Genomic DNA, 20,202 nt, shown 5'->3' with positions numbered 1-20,202 from the left:
TATGACGTAGGTGATCTATCACACTGTCTGAATAGCGAAGTATAAGAAGTGAATACTTGAAGCAATAGTCAGATAATAATTACTGTGGTTCATTATCAATCTAAACTCAATTGACCAGTGGGACTTAGAAAGCAAAAATTCTGTACTCCAACCATGCAGTCCTGGGTAAAACAGCTTATTTGGGATTAAAATGTTATTTTGATCCTTCTCTGCTTCCCCAATATCACAAATGAATGGGGGAGTGTTGCTAAAGTAAATTAGTAGAGAAGATGGAAGAACACTACCTACTTTTGAGTATATCTGATTCTAGACATGTGGCACAGCCGAGTGGACTTAATTTTTAGCACTGGAAACAGTCTCAGGGTGGTAGGGCTGTGTGACACTCATCCCTTTTTTGTTAAAAAATAAGCACTTACCAAGATACTGTATTTGACATGGAGGAAGCTCATAAGGAATTACTGTCACCCAAGATGTGTCAGACCTTCTGTAGTGGATGATGAAAAATGAGCTAGTCCCCTTTTCTCAGCTCACCCCAGTTGGTTGGGTAAGAGAAGAGCCTTGCCTCACCCACTTTGCAAAATTCCTGTTTGCAGGCCCTTAAAGAAACAGTAACTGATTTTCTCCCACATGCTACTTATTTCTAGGGTCACTTTCTTTCCACCAATATGTTTTATTTCCTAGGGCTTTGCATACTTCAAAACCTCCCAGAATTTTAAAGGGCCATGCCATGTGACCTAGGATGGGCTGACCCCTAGTCACCACTACTCTTAAGGGTCACACTACCGTCACACTTCTGAAGTGGATGATGAAAAACAACTTTTAAAATCTCCTATTTTGAATTAAATAAATTCATCCATGGTTATCCTCTGTTTTCAGATATAGCAACTCCTGTCCAAGGTGTTTTTGAGCGACAGCCTAAGGAGATGTTCTTACAGAAGGATGTGTAATATGTTTGAGGTGGAATTAAGATGCGCCACTTGGAGAAAGCTGTGTGAGAACCCACCTTGCTAGAGGTTTATATATAAATGACAGGAGACCTATTTAAGAAAAATCTACATCCGTATATACAACACTTCATTTTGCCATGTGCAGTCAGTTACCTTCCTGGAACTTGTACTGCTCAGTAATGTCCTTGGTTCCATCACTACCAATTTCCTTGGTCAAGATAAATTTCCCAATGTGGGTCTTATCAATGTGTTCAATCACTCTGGTCCCATCTTTCATTGCTTTTGAGTAAACAATATCACTGTTTACCTATAAAATTAAATAACAAAGCATTACGTCTTCTGTTGTGTTTAAAGCCAATATATCTTCCCCTTGACTCAATGACACAATCACCAAGTCCTACTGATTTAAACGGGACAAGATGCATGTTTAAAATTAAGCACATGTTTAAACACCTTCCTGGACTGGGGCCCAAAACACTTCCAAAAAGGGTTTAATGTTAATGATAATTTGGTAATACTTTAAACTAGCTGTCAGATACACTTGTCATACGGATTTCCTAGTACAGTTGCAGAGCCAGAACTTCAGCTAGTGTAAATCAACGTAGCTCCATGTATAGTCATTGGAGCCAATTTTTACCTGCTGAGGATCTGGCCCACTGTGTCCTTTTGAACAATCAATAGCTATTTAATAACACATTTCTGAAGATTGAGAAATCCTGGCAGCAAGTCTGGTCTCCATGATGCTTGTAAAGGTACTGTCCTGAGTTGAGGAGCCCCACCGTCTCAGCAGGAGCACAATTACTTTGCATTCTAATAGAGCCTCGCAATGTGCTAGGGGCTGTCAACACATACAGGAAGATACATGCCCTGGCCCAAAGAGCTTACACCACCACCCAGAGCTTCAGAGCCTGCTGGGGAGCCTGCCCGCTGTTACAGTCCTTAATGAGAGGCAGGGGCCAATGCAGATTGTGTTATGGAAAGCAGCGAGTAACTTTCTCTGCTGCTCTGGTAACTGGGGTTTCATTTCAACTGGAGCAACTTCTTCTGATTACTACTTTGGCAAGCAGTGCCTCATCAATTTTATCATTCACAAGTGTCATATCAAACCTACTGATCTAAATATAATGACAGGATTTCTATTTTACATGAGTTGTAATGGGAAATAACATTGCAGTCCATGTATTATACGTAGAGACTGACTTACTGTCCCATTTAAATCACGCAAAACACTATTTTTTAAGGTACATACCTCTGCAAAAACAAAAGGCGCATCGAACTGGAAGCAGACATGACCATGTTTAATAGCTTGAACGGAAGCAGGGCCACATCTATACATACCTGAATTGAGATTAGAGGGGGAAGAGAAATAAAAGGTTGAATTTGTTCTCTTTATCTTTAGTTAAAGTTAATATCTAGAATGTGCTAGATTGGGAAAAAACAACTAGCCAAAACCATTCGCTTAAAATAAGAACCTAAGAACAGCCATACTGGGTCAGATCGAAGGTCCATCTAGCCCAGTATCCTGTCTTCCGACAGTGGCCAATGCCAGGTGCCCCAGAGGGAATGAACAGAACAGGTTCAGTGATCCATCCTTTGTCGCCCATTCCCAGCTTCTGGCAAACAGAGGTTAAGGGCACTATTCCTGTCCAGTATGACTAATAGACATTGATGGATCTATCCTCCATGAACTTATCTAGTTCTTTTTTGAACCCTGTTATAGTCTTGGCCTTCACAACATCCTCTGGCAAGAAGTTCCACAGGTTGACTGTGTGTTGTGTGAAGAAATACTTCCTTTTGTTTGTTTTAAACCTGCTGCCTATTAATTTCATTTGGTGACCCCTAGTTCTTGTGTTATGAGAAGGAGTAAATAACACTTCCTTATTTACTTCCTCCACAGTCATGATTTTATAGACCTCTATCATATCCCCCTTTAGTTATCTCTTTTCCAAGCTGAAAAGTCCCAGTCTTATTAATCTCTCCTCATACAGCAGCCGTTCCATACCCCTAATCATTTTTGTTGCTGTTTTCTGAACCTTTTCCAATTCCAATGTACATGAAATAAAAAGATAGTCGGGCTTATGACACTAGGTAAAACCTATCTCCTTTGCTGAGGGCATAATATTCCACTGGTATCTGTACTGCAAAGATAGCATATTATACCTGGTACATGTACAGCACTGCAGGTGTCTTTGGACTCGTGTGCTAGGTGTGAGATGCAGCAACAAAACTGTTCATTAATGAAAATGGAGACTTTGCTTCCCTTCCACTTTCAGGGCCTCATTCTGCTACCCTGACAAACTCTGATTGCAGTGAGACTACTTGCAGAGTGAAGTACTACTCAGTGTGATAAGAGTATCAGAATCAGGCCTTCAGTGTCTGAGGTTATTTAAAGAGAGGGGAAAAAAAGCTTTTACAAGTGCAATTGATGGAACTCAAGCCACACTTCTCCCAGGCCCCGCAATATTTCCCCACTCTAGTTTTTTGATGTTCTAACCTCAGCTTGCCACAGGTGCACATGCATGCACCCACAAATGCTACATTCAACTAAGGTAAGATCTGCTGCTTGCCGGGGGCTAAGATTCGCGATGTGACGGAGAGACTGCCGAGATTCATCAAGCCCTCGGATCGCTACCCCTTCCTGCTTCTCCACGTGGGCACCAATGATACTGCCAAGAATGACCTTGAGCGGATCACTGCGGACTACGTGGCTCTGGGAAGAAGGATAAAGGAGTTGGAGGCGCAAGTGGTGTTCTCGTCCATCCTTCCCGTGGAAGGAAAAGGCCTGGGTAGGGACCGTCGAATCGTCGAAGTCAACGAATGGCTACGCAGGTGGTGTCGGAGAGAAGGCTTTGGATTCTTTGACCATGGGATGGTGTTCCATGAAGGAGGAGTGGTGGGCAGAGACGGGCTCCATCTTACGAAGAGAGGGAAGAGCATCTTTGCCAGCAGGCTGGCTAACCTAGTGAGGAGGGCTTTAAACTAGGTTCACCGGGGGAAGGAGACCAAAGCCCTGAGGTAAGTGGGAAAGCGGGATACCGGGAGGAAGCACAGGCAGGAATGTCTGTGAGGGGAGGGCTCCTGCCTCATACTGGGAATGAGGGGCGATCAACAGGTTATCTCAAGTGCTTATATACGAATGCACAAAGCCTTGGAAACAAGCAGGGAGAACTGGAGGTCCTGGTGATGTCAAGGAACTATGATGTGATTGGAATAACAGAGACTTGGTGGGATAACTCACATGACTGGAGTACTGTCATGGATGGTTATAAACTGTTCAGGAAGGACAGGCAGGGCAGAAAAGGTGGGGGAGTAGCACTGTATGTAAGGGAGCAGTATGACTGCTCAGAGCTCCGGTACGAAACTGTAGAAAAACCTGAGTGTCTCTGGATTCAGTTTAGAAGTGTGTGCAACAAGAGTGATGTAGTGGTGGGAGTCTGCTATAGACCACCGGAACAGGGGGATGAGGTAGATGAGGCTTTCTTCCGGCAGCTCACGGAAGCTACTAGATCACATGCCCTGATTCTCATGGGTGACTTTAATTTTCCTGATATCTGCTGGGAGAGCAATACAGCAGTGCATAGACAATCCAGGAAGTTTTTGGAAAGCGTAGGGGACAATTTCCTGGCGCAAGTGCTAGAGGAGCCAACTAGGGGGGGCGCTTTTCTTGACCTGCTGCTCACAAACTGGGTAGAATTAGTGGGGGAAGCAAAAGTGGATGGGAATCTGGGAGGCAGTGACCATGAGTTGGTTGAGTTCAGGATCCTGACGCAGGGAAGAAAGGTAAGCAGCAGGATACGGACCCTGGACTTCAGGAAAGCAGACTTCGACTCCCTCAGGGAACGGATGGCCAGGATCCCCTGGGGGACTAACATGAAGGGGAAAGGAGTCCAGGAGAGCTGGCTGTATTTCAAGGAATCCCTGTTGAGGTTACAGGGACAAACCATCCCGATGAGTCGAAAGAATAGTAAATATGGCAGGCGACCAGCTTGGCTTAATGGTGAAATCCTAGCGGATCTTAAACATAAAAAAGAAGCTTACAAGAAGTGGAAGGTTGGACATATGACCAGGGAAGAGTATAAAAATATTGCTCGGGCATGTAGGAATGATATCAGGAGGGCCAAATCGCACCTGGAGCTGCAGCTAGCAAGAGATGTCAAGAGTAACAAGAAGGGTTTCTTCAGGTATGTTGGCAACAAGAAGAAAGCCAAGGAAAGTGTGGGCCCCTTACTGAATGAGGGAGGCAACCTAGTGACAGAGGATGTGGAAAAAGCTAATGTACTCAATGCTTTTTTTGCCTCTGTCTTCACTAACAAGGTCAGCTCCCAGACTGCTGCGCTGGGCATCACAAAATGGGGAAGAGATGGCCAGCCCTCTGTGGAGATAGAGGTGGTTAGGGACTATTTAGAAAAGCTGGACATGCACAAGTCCATGGGGCCGGACGAGTTGCATCCGAGAGTGCTGAAGGAATTGGCGGCTGTGATTGCAGAGCCATTGGCCATTATCTTTGAAAACTCGTGGTGAACGGGGGAAGTCCCGGATGACTGGAAAAAGGCTAATGTAGTGCCAATCTTTAAAAAAGAGAAGAAGGAGGATCCTGGGAACTACAGGCCAGTCAGCCTCACCTCAGTCTCAATGGTAGCAGATGACAGAATGAGGAGTAATGGTCTCAAGTTGCAGTGGGGGAGGTTTAGATTGGATATTAGGAAAAACTTTTTCACTATGAGGGTGGTGAAACACTGGAATGCGTTACCTAGGGAGGTGGTAGAATCTCCTTCCTTAGAGGTTTCTAAGGTCAGGCTTGACAAAGCCCTGGCTGGGATGATTTAACTGGAAATTGGTCCTGCTTCGAGCAGGGGGTTGGACTAGATGACCTTCTGGGGTCCCTTCCAACCCTGATATTCTATGATTCTATGATTCATGGCGCTGATTTTTACTTGAAAACAGTGATGTTTTCCATCTACCTTTTTTAAGTGATTTGGGAGTTTCTGAAAGGTGATGAACTGACAGAACTCGGTCCCTATTCACCATGATTTCAGTGGAGTTACACCTGTGCAAAACTGGAGTAACTAAGTGCTGAATCAGGCCCTTTGTCCGCTGTTTAGCCCCTGATAAAGCACCGACACGTTGCCCCACGTTTTCCATATTGCCCCACCAGCATGCCTCAGTCCTCAGCCATAGGTACTACTTCCGAGGTCATTCAGTTGTTTCTTCTCTGCTGGAATTGCCAGCAACTGCCACATTAATGCCAGTTTTACCACATGGAGACCTGTTTGCTAGGAACTGGACTGATAGCATCAACTCATTTCACATGCTCAAGGCCACAGAACAACTTATGTTGTAATAACTTATAGCCACAATTGACCCAGACAGGAAAGGCTCCATGTTCTATTACCAACTCAGTGAACCATCCAGTCCCAAATCTGAAGCTATCTAACAGTTGGCACCTTAATGACACACTTTTTGCTTCACTGTTTAGCATAAGCCTCAAGTGCTGGAAATGTCATTCAGTATGAGCTGATTTGAGTTAAAGCTGACAAGCTTGGAGGAGCTCAGTCTGTCAGAGTGTGAACCTAGGAAACATCTGACTGCCGCTGTCTTAAGAATATGTCTTTGAATTGAGTGAGGAGGAAATTAAGAAATGTAACAGCAATCGTGGATTTTCATTTTTCTCTACCATCTAGAGAATGCAGCCACAGGAATTTACAGAGGGAAATTAGCATTATGGCATATGTTATATACTCCCAAAATACTTGGTTTAAAACCGTTACATCCCCTCTCACTCTTCTACAGGGCAGCTCTGTTATCACAAATACATTTAACGTTCCTGGGGCTGGGTCCAAACTCCAGTGAAGGCAATTGGAGTCCTTTCATTAGCTTCAACGTTCTTTGGATCAGGCACCTTTCCCTTCCACATGTCCTTTCCTCACTCCACTGTGCTATGAGTTGGCTTGCAGGCTGGTCACAGGGCTCATGGAAATCCGGAATCCCATGACTTCTCCATTTTTCTCCTTGAGCCCTTTGACTTTTGGGTGGCCATGCTGTGGAAAATACCACAGTCTCTCCCCACCTTTGAAGTCATCCCTGGGCTCAGCTTATGCCACTTGCTGAGACTGAAGGGAGAGGGCTACTCCTTTACTGAAGGGGGATGTAAATAAGTCTCAACCTGTAACAATCAGTATCAAAATGTAGGACCAACACCTAAATACTATGGTGAGGGCACTTTAGAAATCTGATTAAATAAAGTTTGCCCTGGTCTACACTGGTGGAGGGGTGTCGACCTAAGATACGCAACTTCAGCTACGCAAATAGCGTAGCTGAAGTCGGCGTATCGAAGGTTGACTTATCTGGCCATGAGGATGGCGGCGAGTCAACTGCTGTTGCTCCCCTGTCGACTCCGCTTCCACCTCTTACAAGCTGGAGTTCCGGAGTCGACGGGGAGCGCGTTCAGGGATCGATTTATCACGTCTAGACGAGACGCGATAAATCGATCCCCGATAGATCAATCACTACCTGCCGATCCGGTGGGTAGTGAAGACCTGCCCTTGGTTTCATCAAAATTTTCTATGTCTCACCTGTGATTTTTTCAAAGTAATGTCCACTATAAAATTCCTATCCTTCCTATCAGTATGCACAGAAATTCTGCTTTGAACATGCTTTCAATGGGAAACAATATGCAGCCCCCCCCCCCTCCTTAAAAGAAGTCAAGGTTATACATGGGTTGCATCAAAACCTTTTGGTATTGCAGAATATGGAATGCTGGTCTTTAATACATAATACTATATAAAGTACATACCACCTAACCCAACAAAAGTGGCTGAATTATGGCACAGAGTGTCTTGTTTTCCTCTGGCCAAATTCTATGCCCACTGAGATAATTGGTGCTTTTATATCTATTGGGGGAGAATGAGAAATCCATCTCCAAATCTTCTCCACAGCTACTGACTTCAGTCTAAGGACTAAAATACAAAGACTGCATGCAGGATTACCATCACTGTTTTCTTGAGGAGTACTATCTACGACTTGCCATCCTCCAAAACCAACGGGAAGATCAGGTCTTGCCATCCATGCCTCGTTCCAGCAGTGATAGTTCCTTACACAGGAAAACAGACAAGAATATTCAATACTAAAGCATAAAAATAAATATCAGAACAAGCCTGTGTCTTAATGTCTCACTGTTGCAGTGAAAATCTCATAAGAATTTCCTGGGTTCAACAGTTTATACGTTGCAGAGGACAGATCAAGCCAGATCCCCAGGCCCAATAATTTGGTGCATGCTGAAGCTTGATGGGGAGCATCAGAAAGGTAGGTGTAAGCCTTCTTTGCAATCCCCTGATCCTCAAGCCCAGTCCAGTGCCAAGAAGCCAATTAGAGGAGCCTGAAAGATGCTCTAAATGGCACTTAATGCATAGCCCCCCCTAAAAAGAGATTCAGGCAGCTAGGGATTGTTGGTGCACAATGGTGCTCCTGCCACAATCCTTTTTTTCAGAGTAGCAGCCGTGTAGTCTGTATTCGCAAAAAGAAAAGGAGGACTTGTGGCACCTTAGAGACTACAGACTAACACGGCTGCTACTCTGAAACCTGTCATTATGCAAGGCACTGAATTTAGCCATATGGAAATTTTTTAAATTTGTTAGTCTCTAAGGTGCCACAAGTACTCCTTTTCTTTTTGCGAATCCTTTTTTTGTCAGCCACGTCCCCAAGAATGGGGGCTGTGAGAAGGGTGCCAGTCAATTCTATCTGAGAGAATACCTCTATGCAAGAGAAATCCCTAACTGCCCATGTATGCTGGTGTTAACACTGCTTTGTGATTCTTGAACGGTATAAAGCAGACCTAGCCAGGCTGATGACTTGGTAATCTTAAACAGAGGTTTCAGTACCAACTATACAACTGGCAATATGCACAACTATGTTCATTCTGATAGTTAAAACAAACAAACGAGCTTGTCTGGTTTCTGTGTAAAGTTGCAGGTGCAGGTTTATTAACTGACCCTGCACTGGATATATAAACAAATAGTTCCCTAACTCCTTGTAGGTCATTTTTGAATGCCACAAACCAAAGACTAAACTTTTTAAAGAGGAATAGTTGTGTTAGTTTGCGGACGATATTAAGCTGGGAGTGGTTGCAAGTGCTTTGGAGGACAGGATTAAAATTCAAAATGATCTGGACAAACTGCAGAAATGGTCTGAAGTAAATAGGATGAAATTCAATAAGGACAAAGGCCACTTAGGAAGGAACAATCAATTGCACATATACAAAATAGGAAATGACTGCCTAGGAAGGAGTACTGCAGAAAGGGATCTGGGGGTCATAGTAGATCACAAGCTACATATGAGTCAACAGTGCAATACCGTTGCAAAAAAGTGAACATCATTCTCGGATGTATTAGCAGGAGTGTTGGAAGCAAGACAAGAGAAATAATTCTTCCACTCTACTCCATGCTAATTAGGAGTATTGTGTCCCATTCTGAGTGCCACATTTCAAGAAGGATGTGGACAAATTGGAGAAAGTCCAGAGAATAGCAACAAAAACGATTAAAAGTCTAGAAAACATAATGTATGAGCAGCAGTCCCTCTAATTTTTCCACCTCACGTGCGGAATGAATTTTGTTATGTGCAACAAAATGCAGGTGATGTGTGACTCATCACCTGCATATTGGTGCACATAATAAAATTTATGTGGTGGAGGTGGGGCCGAGGGGTTCGGAGTGTGGGAAGGGGCTCAGGGCTGGGGCAGAGGGTTGGGTGCAGGGGGTAAGGGCTCCAGCGGGGGGTACAGGCTCTACGTTGGGAGCCAGGGATGAGGGGCTTGGGGTGCAGGAGGGTGCTCTGGGGCGACATCCTCACGAGAGGACTCTCCCCAGCTGTCTCTCCCACCACAGCAGCACCTGGGGAGGGGGGCACTTCTCCACGCTGCAGCAGCTCTGGGGCTGGGGCCACAGGATAGGCGCCCCTCCCTCAGCAGGTTTGGGCCAGGGATGGGTTCGGGCCTGGCTGGGCCGCCCCACCCCAGCTGTGGCTGGGTTCAGACCAGGGAAGGGGCACTCTGGCCGGTCCGGGTGCCCCAGGTGCAGCAGAGTTGGGGGCCAGGCTATGTCTGGGCCTGGGGAGATGCCCCTCCCCCCAGGTGGGTTTCCTGAGCGCCTGTGCGGTGCTAAGAAGGATGCTGCGCAGCTGAGCAGCTTACAGGGAACTTAGCCTATATGGGAAGATTGAAAAAATGGGGTTAGTTCAGTCTGGAGAAGAGAAGACTGAGAGGGGACATACTAACAATTTTCAAGTAATTAAAAGGTTGTTACAAGGAGATGGGAGAAAAATTGTTGTCGTTGACCTCTGAGGATAAGACAAGAAGCAATGAGCTTAAATTGCAGCAACGGTGATTTAAGTTGGACATTAGGAAAAACTTACTAACTGTCAGGAAGGTTAAGCACTGGAATAAATTGCATAGGGAGGTTGTAGAATCTAAATCACTGGAGTTTTTTAAGAGCAGGTTAGACAAACACCTGTCAGGGATGGTCTAGATAAACTTAGTCCTGCCATGAGTCATGGACTAGATGATCTGTAGAGGTCCCTTTCAATGATTAGGTCTAACTTTAAAAAAATATGCAAAAAGCAATTTACTTTGTTTGAATTTTCCAACTCTCCCTTGGTAATACTGCAGAAGGTAGAGAGACCCCAACTGAATCATCAGTGCCATGGTGCTAAGTTTTCCTTGGAGGTTTTCCATGTAAGCAAAAAATAGGCCCAGCTCTCTTAGTTTCTAATTAGTTCACAGACTCACGTGCTATGGTTGCCCATGTTAGAGGTCACATCTCCACAGGACCAAGTTCCATGGATCTGGGAACTAGGGGTGCTGGGGGTTCTGCTGCACCCCTTGGCTTGAAGTGGTTTCTATTATATCCAGGGTTTGCAGTTTGGTTCAATGGCTCTCAGCACCCCCACTATACCAATTGTTCCAGCACCCTTGCCAAGTGCTGTTCCATGAGCCACATGCGTTATGTTCAAAGGCATTTAAGTGGTTAGTTTAAGCACAGACTTGAAATGCCCTCACTTGGCTGGGTGCTTGAAAAACACCACCAGGTCATCTTATTTACAATCTGTCGAGAATGTTTCAAAGATGAACCACCCTAACGAGAAAGATGGCTCTTGTAACTTTCTTTCTGAAATTTTATTAGAGCTCAAGGGAGAGCACAAACAAGGAGGAAAAAAACCCAACACGAGTTTCTTGCAACAGCTTCAAGAGTCAACCAAGTGTTTGAATTTTGTTATTGACAAAAACGGGGGAGGAGAAAGTAGCAATTTTATTTGCAAATTATGTGTATCCTGCCAGCAGATATGAATGAAATTACATCTGTGTAGCCACTGATACTTCCCTAATCCATGCAATATTAGCAATAAAATTGCAGCCAGAATGGATTGTTAAACTCCGACCATTTCATTAGTAATAGGTGAAAAAAACAGAAATGTAGAGGAGTCAGTGGGCTCTGAGGCTTGTCTAACAAGACATTTCAAAGCAGAAATAAATGCTTGGATCAGGGAAAAACTTGTCAGTTAGGAGAGTTAATGAAGCAGGACTACAGAAAAAGAATTATTCAAGAAAAGTGACGCACACAACTAGAATTTTTGATACTGCTGAATGCGGCGTAGTGAGTCATTCTCATAGAGCCTTTGGTGAACCACTGTCTGGTAGGTGGGTTTTTGAAAGTTATGACGATGCCATGTGAGAAGAGACAATCTCTGCCCTGAAGCACTTAAAATCCAACTTTGAATCAAACTCAGATGTTCTTGGTTTTGAGTGTGACCAAAGGACAGAAGGTAAAAAACAGAGGGGAGGAGGCCATGAATGAAACTAATCTTATTTGGTGAGTAGACACTGCAATGTAATAACTTGACTGTAAGCTCTGTGGCGGGGACTGTTTTTTTGTTTGTATAATGCCTGGCACAATGGGATTGAGATTTATATATGCTACTGCAATACAAATGATAAATAAGTATGATGACATTGGGTGAGGATGGATAAATACATATTCACTTGTGCTTCCCCAGATTTGGGGGGATTCTTCCATCCCTAAAACATAATCTAAAGTTCCTTCCAGCTCCAAAACATACTGGGCCACATGCTTGACTGGTGCAAGTGGGCACTGTTCTATTGACTTCAATAGAGCTACGCCGCGTACTAGCAGCTGAGGGTCTGGCCCTATATATAGACAATTATTTAAACTGAAGTTGTAGCTCTTATATCTAAACCAGCCAGAGACTAAACAAAATGATAGAAAAACTAATAAAAAATGACCAGGTGGCAGACTTTTATGCCTGGCAGACAATTTAAGAAGAGTACTTTACAGGGCTCATATGGTTAGGGACATATTGGATGAGAAAGGACATTAGGATTGAGTATAGCACTGAAGAATGTCTTCCACACCACAAGAAATTTGGTTTTGGAGTTAGAGAGAGGGTGGAGCCTGGAAGATTGGAGTTAGAGAGAGGGTGGAGCCTGGAAGATTGGAGTTCAACACCTCAGAAGGGATCTCTACTCAGGCCTCCATTTTACAGTGAGCTTGGCATGGAAGAAGCTCCTGCACCCACATGGAGCCTCATTGACTTTAACAGGGCTCTGCCTGATTGGAGATCATACTAGGATCAAGGCACAATAGTAAGATCCCTTCAAGGTATATTCCTTACGTGTCTGTACATAATTAAAAAGAACTAAAGTAAGGAGAAGCAGTCAATAATGACAGTAATCTGACCAAGTTCTTAAAAATAACTTCTGGAAAAGTCTGTGTAATTCTTTATATACGTTTTCATCCTGGGAAAAAATGCTTTTTTCTAAAAATAAGTAAATGCATATCAGATGCCAAGCACTTGGGTGCAGCCCCATGCCTAGAGATGGGTCTGAACAAAAATCCTGGATCCAAACATCCCTGAATTCTGGCAGTGCTAGAAATAGGAACACAGATCCATCTTTTGCAGCTCCAGGGAATAAAATAGTCAACTGCTGTAGACGTTCATAAAGGAAAGAGATCCTAACTTCCAGTTGCCTAGGGATTATAAATAAATTAAAAAAGAAAAGTCAAGACATTTTTTTCAAAAATTGTTATAAATACCTTGAACATGTCGTCTTAAAAAAAATAAAAAGCTACACTGAAATAACATCAAGGATAAGACACAAACCATTTAAAGTCTGAGTTAGAGCTACCACAGAGTGGTACAAGGTAATGAAGAGAAAGGACACAAAGGAGAAATGGGAAGTGCTGTAAGATAAATTAATGTACGCCCAAGGGGTTATGTGCACCATGTAGCAATAAATACATTATGAGGAGAAAGAGATGAACAAGGAAGCCCAAAGTAATCAAGACAAAGAAAGAGGTATATAAAATGTGGGGTGTAAAACATTGCGGGCCAGTTCCTCAGCTCAAGTGAATTGGCACAGTTCCCTTGACTTCAATGGAGCTTCGTCTATTTACACCCGCTCAGAATCTGTCCCCAGCTTCAGAGGAAAAACTGAACAATTATTGAATGAAGTGAAAAATATTGAAAAATGGTAGGGAAATGAAAAGGAAAAAAGTCACAAGTGGTTAAGACAAATATGACTTTGAGTACATGGGGAAAAAGAGCTTGGTGAAGCTGTTAGTAGAGCGTCTAACATACTGCAGGTTTCAGAGTAGCAGCCGTGCTAGTCTGTATTCACAAAAAGAAAAAGGAGTACTTGTGGCACCTTAGAGACTAACATACTTGACTATATACAAAGGGCCTGATTCTTCTCTCACATCAGTTATACACCACTGTATCTTCAGTAGAGTTACTCTCAATTTATACCAGTGTAAGTTGCAGGAGAATCATACCTACAGAAATGTTATATTGTCTTCTGGTCATTAGAGTAAATGCTAAATTTGAATTTTGGAACCCTGGGATCACAAAGTATAGGCTTCAAAATAGGTATATTACAGACACAGAACTACGTAATGTTGTTGTAGCTGTGCCGGTCCCAGGATATTATCTCACCCACCTTGTCTCTCTAGATACAGAGCTATTTGTTTTCTGTGCAATTTATATAGGATGGCATATGGGTGGTTCTGTGAGATGCACTGACTTATGCTATCATGAAAGAGAATTTTTCCTTGGAAATTGACATGTAATTCTTACATAGATTCCAAAACCTGGATCCTTCCCCCCTGACAATGGAACTCATGGAGATGACATCAGGGCTACAATTATAATAGGCTCAGTCTTTTTGTCCTCAGGACAGTAGATTTGTTCCAGTTTTTATGTTATAAAGAATCCAGATCTTGGATTGTTAATGAAGCATCCTGATGAATGAATATTATTCTACCGATGAGGTGAAGAAATCATTCACACAAATCAGGAATATTAACAGTGGGCAGAACAAGAATCTACTGAATGTAGGAATGTATATAGAAGGCAGAATCATTGCTCCACAGAAAGAGAGATGTTGTGGTATGGTAATCCACAGATCATTTCTGCTGAATGTAGAACTTAATCAATATATATTGCTCTTCTCACTCCAGACAGGAGAATGGGAAAGTTGGAGGGAGAAAACAGCAGAATTGTCTTCTGCAAACCTAAGGTGGTCTTGGGTCAAACAATATAGTGATCCGATATCTTGTTATTTTTATAAAGCTAATCGAAGTATTAAAGAGTCCTGTCCTATATCTTTTAAAAATGTATCTGATTTATTTTAAAGTTTTCCCATCTGCAGCTCTGGATGCAGGTACCAAATTTAAATAAAACATGCAAATAGGAAACTATCAAAAGCAACAGAAAATTTCCCATGACTTCAATGGACATTAGATCAGGACTTAAATCCAAGCTATGAAATCCTCCAAGCAAAATTGGAGATACCCAACACCTAGCAAGATTGGGCCCTCCGTTAGGTTTTCTAGAGTTCAGCAATTATTGCCACTTAGGTATTCACCCTTTCTTCCAAGTTGCTTATATGCGTGGTATATTGAATGCTGACTTTTGAACTGATCCCTTGCCTTTTTCCATGTTGAACAGTTTACATTCCTTGCCCTATTTATTAACTAGCTTTTATTCCACAGTTTGCAACTACGTCTTTCGATAATCTAGCAGTATTCTTTAAATAGAATAGCAGAGACATACGAAACCTTGATCATCTGTCATGTTTTATGTGCACAGAGATGACAGGTTTGCTGGGACAGCTCACCAGATTGAGTCTTTTGTGAGTTTGGAGTCCATTTTCCCTTCTTCATCTACAAAGACATCCAGTTGTAAATTGGCATTGTTATCATGGGCAGAGGAATAATTGGTAACAATTCTTCCAGGTATCCCTATGCACCTCAGAACTGGAGTGGAAAGAGAAAGGAAATGAAAAGGATGATTTGAGGCAATATGATAATATATTGGCAAGAGGATGAGTAGATAGATTGGAGGAGATTATAGGTATACTTCAGGTGGAAGCAGGGTGGGAGGATGGAAAGATCACCTGGGCCTTTATTCTTTCAATGCTTTCCATTTGTAAAACAACCCCCGGCCCCTCCAGCCGCTCCCCACACATAGTCTGCCTTTAGCACATGAAAAAAAGTAACAGTTAGGCTTCCCAAAAAACTAAGACACAATAGAGGGTAAACACTGGTCCTTCCAGCAGTGATAAGCTTTGAAGTGAATGGAAGACTTTATTAGAAGGGCCACTGTTAGAAGGTTTCTTTAAGTTTAGTTGGAATTTTCCAGTGTTACATTTGGAGGAACCTAGAGAATCCAAAAAATATAACAGAAATCGATATTGAGAAAAAAAACTGAATTATTTACAAGTGTCAGGGTTAGAGAATTTAAACAAAGCACATTACATATTTTGTACCAATCGCTCACTAATAATACTTTGAACTTCTGTAATCACCTTTTATTAGATGATCTCACAGTGAATTAAAAAAATGCATTCAATCCTAGAACATCTCAGTGAAGCATGTAATTGTTATCTCTATTTTTACGGATGGGAAAGCTAAGATGTAGTCAGGTTAACACTCTTGTTCAGCTGGTACAGTGCATCATGGGAGTCCCATGGCCATGGTATAACACAGGAGATGGGAGTCCAACCAGGGACGCGCAGCTCTCAGAGAACAATTGGGGGCAGGAGGGGGTCTGAGGCATCTGAACAACAACTTCCATGAGACACTGCGGCAGCATTTTTGAATTGAATATTTCGATTTTCAGACGAGCTTTTTTGTTCTTAATTTTTTTGATGAAAAGCCAAACGTTTCCACAGGAGGCAGATACTGTTTTGGGGAGGGGAAGGGGTTGAAAACCCAATTTACTGTCACAAAACAATTTCAGTGGAAAAGTTTGGACTGCCCTCTATGGTGCTATGTAGGCTAACGTCACTACTGTGACTTTCAATAAAGAGCAACACCACACATATGTTTTAAATTGTTTGATGACAAATTACCTGGATGCATGGATCTCATACATACCTATAGATTAAATTTCATTCCAATGCCTTCCCAGACTTCCAGCACATGAGCGCCTTTGGGGCTCATTGGAAATAATTCATCTGGCTATTTTAAGATCAATGACTTAGTTTACTTTTCTCCAGAATGTTTTAGCATTTTAAAACAGATGATTGTCTTGAATCAGTATGGTAATCTTGGAAAACTGGATTGGTTGCAGTTGCAGTCATAAAATGTTACAAGCTTCAAATAACTCAAAACTCAAAGCAATTATTTTAGCTGAATTAGCCATCCCCCTATTCACTGTCATCTTGACGCTCATTCACAGTGGCTCCTTTTCATGTAAGCAGCTATATGCTAGATATGCCACTGCCCAGCGTTATAACTTGCTAATCATCAATTTTTTTTGTTTGTCATCTGGCTTCGTAACAACAATGAATGCTAGATCTCTAACTGCACTTGGTATGTTAGTAGGCCTACCTTGACAGATTTTGCCCTAAGATGCACATGTGTCTCCTATTGAATACAGGTGGCCCTGAATCTACACTGCATTACTTCAGTTTTATAAATAGGGTATTGCTAGACCAGTGGTTCCCAAACTTTAACAACCTGTGAACCCCTTTCATTAAAATGTCAAGTCTTGCAGACCCCCTGCTAAAAATGAATATTTCCAGGGATTTTGTCCTTGACCCGAATATAAATTATAAAAGCAATGATCTTGGAAATATGAAATTTGTTTTTATGACATGTTTATTACACACTATTATTTATTATTATCATTACAGTATTTTTATTACATTATGAAAACGGCAACACTCTTCCAAGATCTCACTTTCATAGCTTGTATTGCTTTGAATAAGACTGTTATAAGACAAGGCTTTCATCAAGGAGTATCAGATGTGAAACAGCATAAAGGTATTTAAGAAGCCAACCCAAAGAGTTCTCCTACACAAGCATTCATGTCTTGAGCAGTCCAGGCAAAGAACACACATTACAACAAAGCTTAAACTTGTTCTTCATAATAATTTTAAAAACAATACTAGCTGAGTATTTAATTTTAAAAACAGAAAAAAAATCTACCTCCCTTTCCATTTCTTATAAGGAGTCTTGAAGTTTAAATCTCCTCAGTGGGATAAATATGCTTGCTTTGATCTGCTTAGCTCTTGGAAGTCCAGGTGCTAAAGGCTTATGGCCCCGTACTACCCAGGGTCCCTAAGGACAGCTCTGTCTGCCATTAGGGAATTTTTTTCCCCGAGAACCCCCTGTTTGGGAACCACTGAGCTAGAGGAATGCAGAAATGAATCAGTCCCAATGGGAGCTGTGCACCTGTGGTTCAGACGGCAAAATTTGGCCCGCTGTGTATAACGGTATATCTGCAATGGAGGAGGTTTTTGGTGTACTGCAGGACAGAGGTGGGAGGGTGAGCGGGCAAAAAGCATCATCTAATGGCTATAGGAATTTCAAATGACTGGTGGTACCTACCAGCAGTGGCATGATCACAATACTCGTAGCATGTAGAAGATAGGGTTGTATTGGAGTCCTGCTAGTCCTGATATAAGTAAGGTATTTGGTACAGTGTGTGTGTTTCAGATGAAGAGACGTATATCTAAACTAAAGATACACACACACACACACCTCAATATTCAGAAATGGAGGTTTTGGACTTATCTTTCTTGTCAGAACCATTCCATAATAATAGAATTTCATTGTTTTGGGTCTAGCTTTCTGGCTGCTGCACTTTATAAAACAGAATTTTTACTTTTGTTTGGGGAGTCAGTGAGCAGGAATAGCGAATTTTGTGCTTGTCAAAGGTGGAAGATTGGCAACCCTCGCAGTTTAAGAGGCTTAATTCTCCACTGGCTATTCGTGCTATGATCAGGGCTATATCACACATTTTTGTCTATACTAGAGATCCCACCATGGCTACTACTTTTGGAGCTGTACCAGGGGCAGTACAATGCTGAGAAATTTTAAGAAACAACTGACTGTTAACAAGGCCATACAATCTTGCATGCTAGACAGGACCTGAATTTCTACTGCAAAAATCAAAAGGGAACAAATATTTTCAAAAACTTTTCAGGTCTTCCTCCAGCAATTAGCTGGAGCTCTCAGAACAGAATGGTCTCTGAATCATAGAATATCAGGACTGGAAGGGACCTCAGGAGGTCATCTAGTCCAATCCCCTGCTCAAAGCAGGACCAATCCCCAATTTTTGCCCCAAATCCCTAAATGGCCTCCTCAAGGATTGAACTCACAACCCTGGGTTTAGCAGGCCAATGCTCAAACTTTGACTGTCTTTGTTTAAGATTACCACTACTTGCAAACAGCTGGTCATTGAAATTCCATGGGGAATTGACTATAATCACAGTATATTGGCTCTACTTTTGCTCCCAAACAGGAATCAACCCACTCCAGAAATCCACATATTCCTAGATTGTTCAGCAGCAGACACTTTGGGGAGGGCCAAGTCCTAGTTGATGTAAATTAGCATCGCTCCCAAAGTCAATAGAACTACACTGATTTACAGCAGGTAAGCGTCTGGCCCATGTTTTTCCTTGTCTTATTAGGTGCAAAAAGGTATGGAACAGAAACAGATAATGAGGCATAATCTTAACTAATTGCTCAGTGCATGAATCATGCAACTTCCAGATCTGCCAGTATGGGTAACATCACTGATATAAGAATACACTGCAAAGAAAACTGATGTGCCTGTATAGGTCATGGATACAACATCAAAGAAAAAGTGAGAAGGTTTCATTGGGTTATTTTGTTTATTTAATTTCTTCTTAACAACTTAAACATGGAGTCCCAGACCCTTGGTTTTGGCCAGAGAGTTTATGCTCAGGGGTTGCAAAGATGTCCTTTATGGTCCCCTGAACCTGGGCTGTGTGCCACTCTGTCACCAGGCTGGCAGTCATCTTAGTGAGCCAACAAAGAAGTTGGGGATCAGTGGGGTTTAGAGAAACCCAAGCTATACCCTTTATACTCCAGCCAAGCCCCTTACACTGGTAGCAGGGATGTTGGTATAGGAGCTGCTATGCTGGCTTTGAGCCTATAGGGGATCCCGTACACCGGCATAATCCTCCTGGACCCAATTACGGAAAACACTCTGTACTCCAAGATCTTGGCATGGGCAGAGTATTCACATTATCTCACAGTACATATGTCTTTCTTGGCCTCTAGTGACTAATAGTTTGAAACCGGTGTTGAGTGATTATTTGGTATGATGCTCCTACAGTTTCACTTGACAGTGAAAGTTATGACCGTACAAGCATTGCTTTCCCTCACTGGGATATGAAACTTAGAACCTCTCTGCTTTTATGCAACACTGAAACTCTGATCTGATTGTTTAGTTTAACCTCTTGGTGCACCAGATACATGATACACCAAGCCAGTATTTTCCTCCACAGGGCTGGCTCACAAACGCCAAGGAAGTGTGTTAACAGTGCAAGTTACACAGGATATTACAGGTGCTGTGCCAATGCACCTCGGTCTTGCCAAGAAGAATCCTTGGTACTCCAGTAATTAAACTTTCTTGAGCCAAGAGAGACTGTCAGTTGTGCCATACAGCGCAATGGCTTTGTGATATGGTCAGTTGCTCACAGTGGGTTTAGACTGAGATCACTCATTCATGATTTCCATCTCAGAGTTCCAGAGGAAAACAATGACTATTACGTTTATAAAGTCTCCACCTGTCCCAATGCCCATCATGCCCCCATTGCCCACACATCACTAAACACAAATTTTACCGGCCATTTTAGATGCAAAAGACAGACTTTAAATAGCTAGAAGATTCTCGTAAAAGAGAAGCAAAAGTTGAAAGCATACAAGCATGT

The 20,202-nt window shown here is 42.5% G+C and overlaps 1 protein-coding gene across 2 annotated transcripts in view; it reads right to left on the bottom strand.

Moving 5' to 3' along the window:
• The window catches only part of F13A1 (coagulation factor XIII A chain), a 171,163-nt gene that overhangs the window by 17,363 nt on the left and 133,598 nt on the right, over positions 1 to 20,202 (bottom strand). For both annotated transcript variants that reach the window (XM_075125389.1, XM_048839785.2), the window contains exons 8-11: positions 15,130 to 15,268; positions 7,934 to 8,037; positions 2,197 to 2,285; positions 1,101 to 1,254 (exon numbers count right to left, since the gene is read on the bottom strand). In XM_075125389.1, the coding sequence (XP_074981490.1) occupies positions 1,101 to 1,254; positions 2,197 to 2,285; positions 7,934 to 8,037; positions 15,130 to 15,268 (486 nt within the window). The remainder of the gene's footprint in view (positions 1 to 1,100; positions 1,255 to 2,196; positions 2,286 to 7,933; positions 8,038 to 15,129; positions 15,269 to 20,202) is intronic.

The sequence above is a fragment of the Caretta caretta genome, chromosome 2 (genome assembly GCF_965140235.1).
Source record: "Caretta caretta isolate rCarCar2 chromosome 2, rCarCar1.hap1, whole genome shotgun sequence".
NCBI classification, from domain to species: domain Eukaryota; kingdom Metazoa; phylum Chordata; order Testudines; family Cheloniidae; genus Caretta; species Caretta caretta.
Note: the sequence above shows the minus strand (reverse complement) of the source record. Positions and strands in the feature narration are given on the sequence as shown.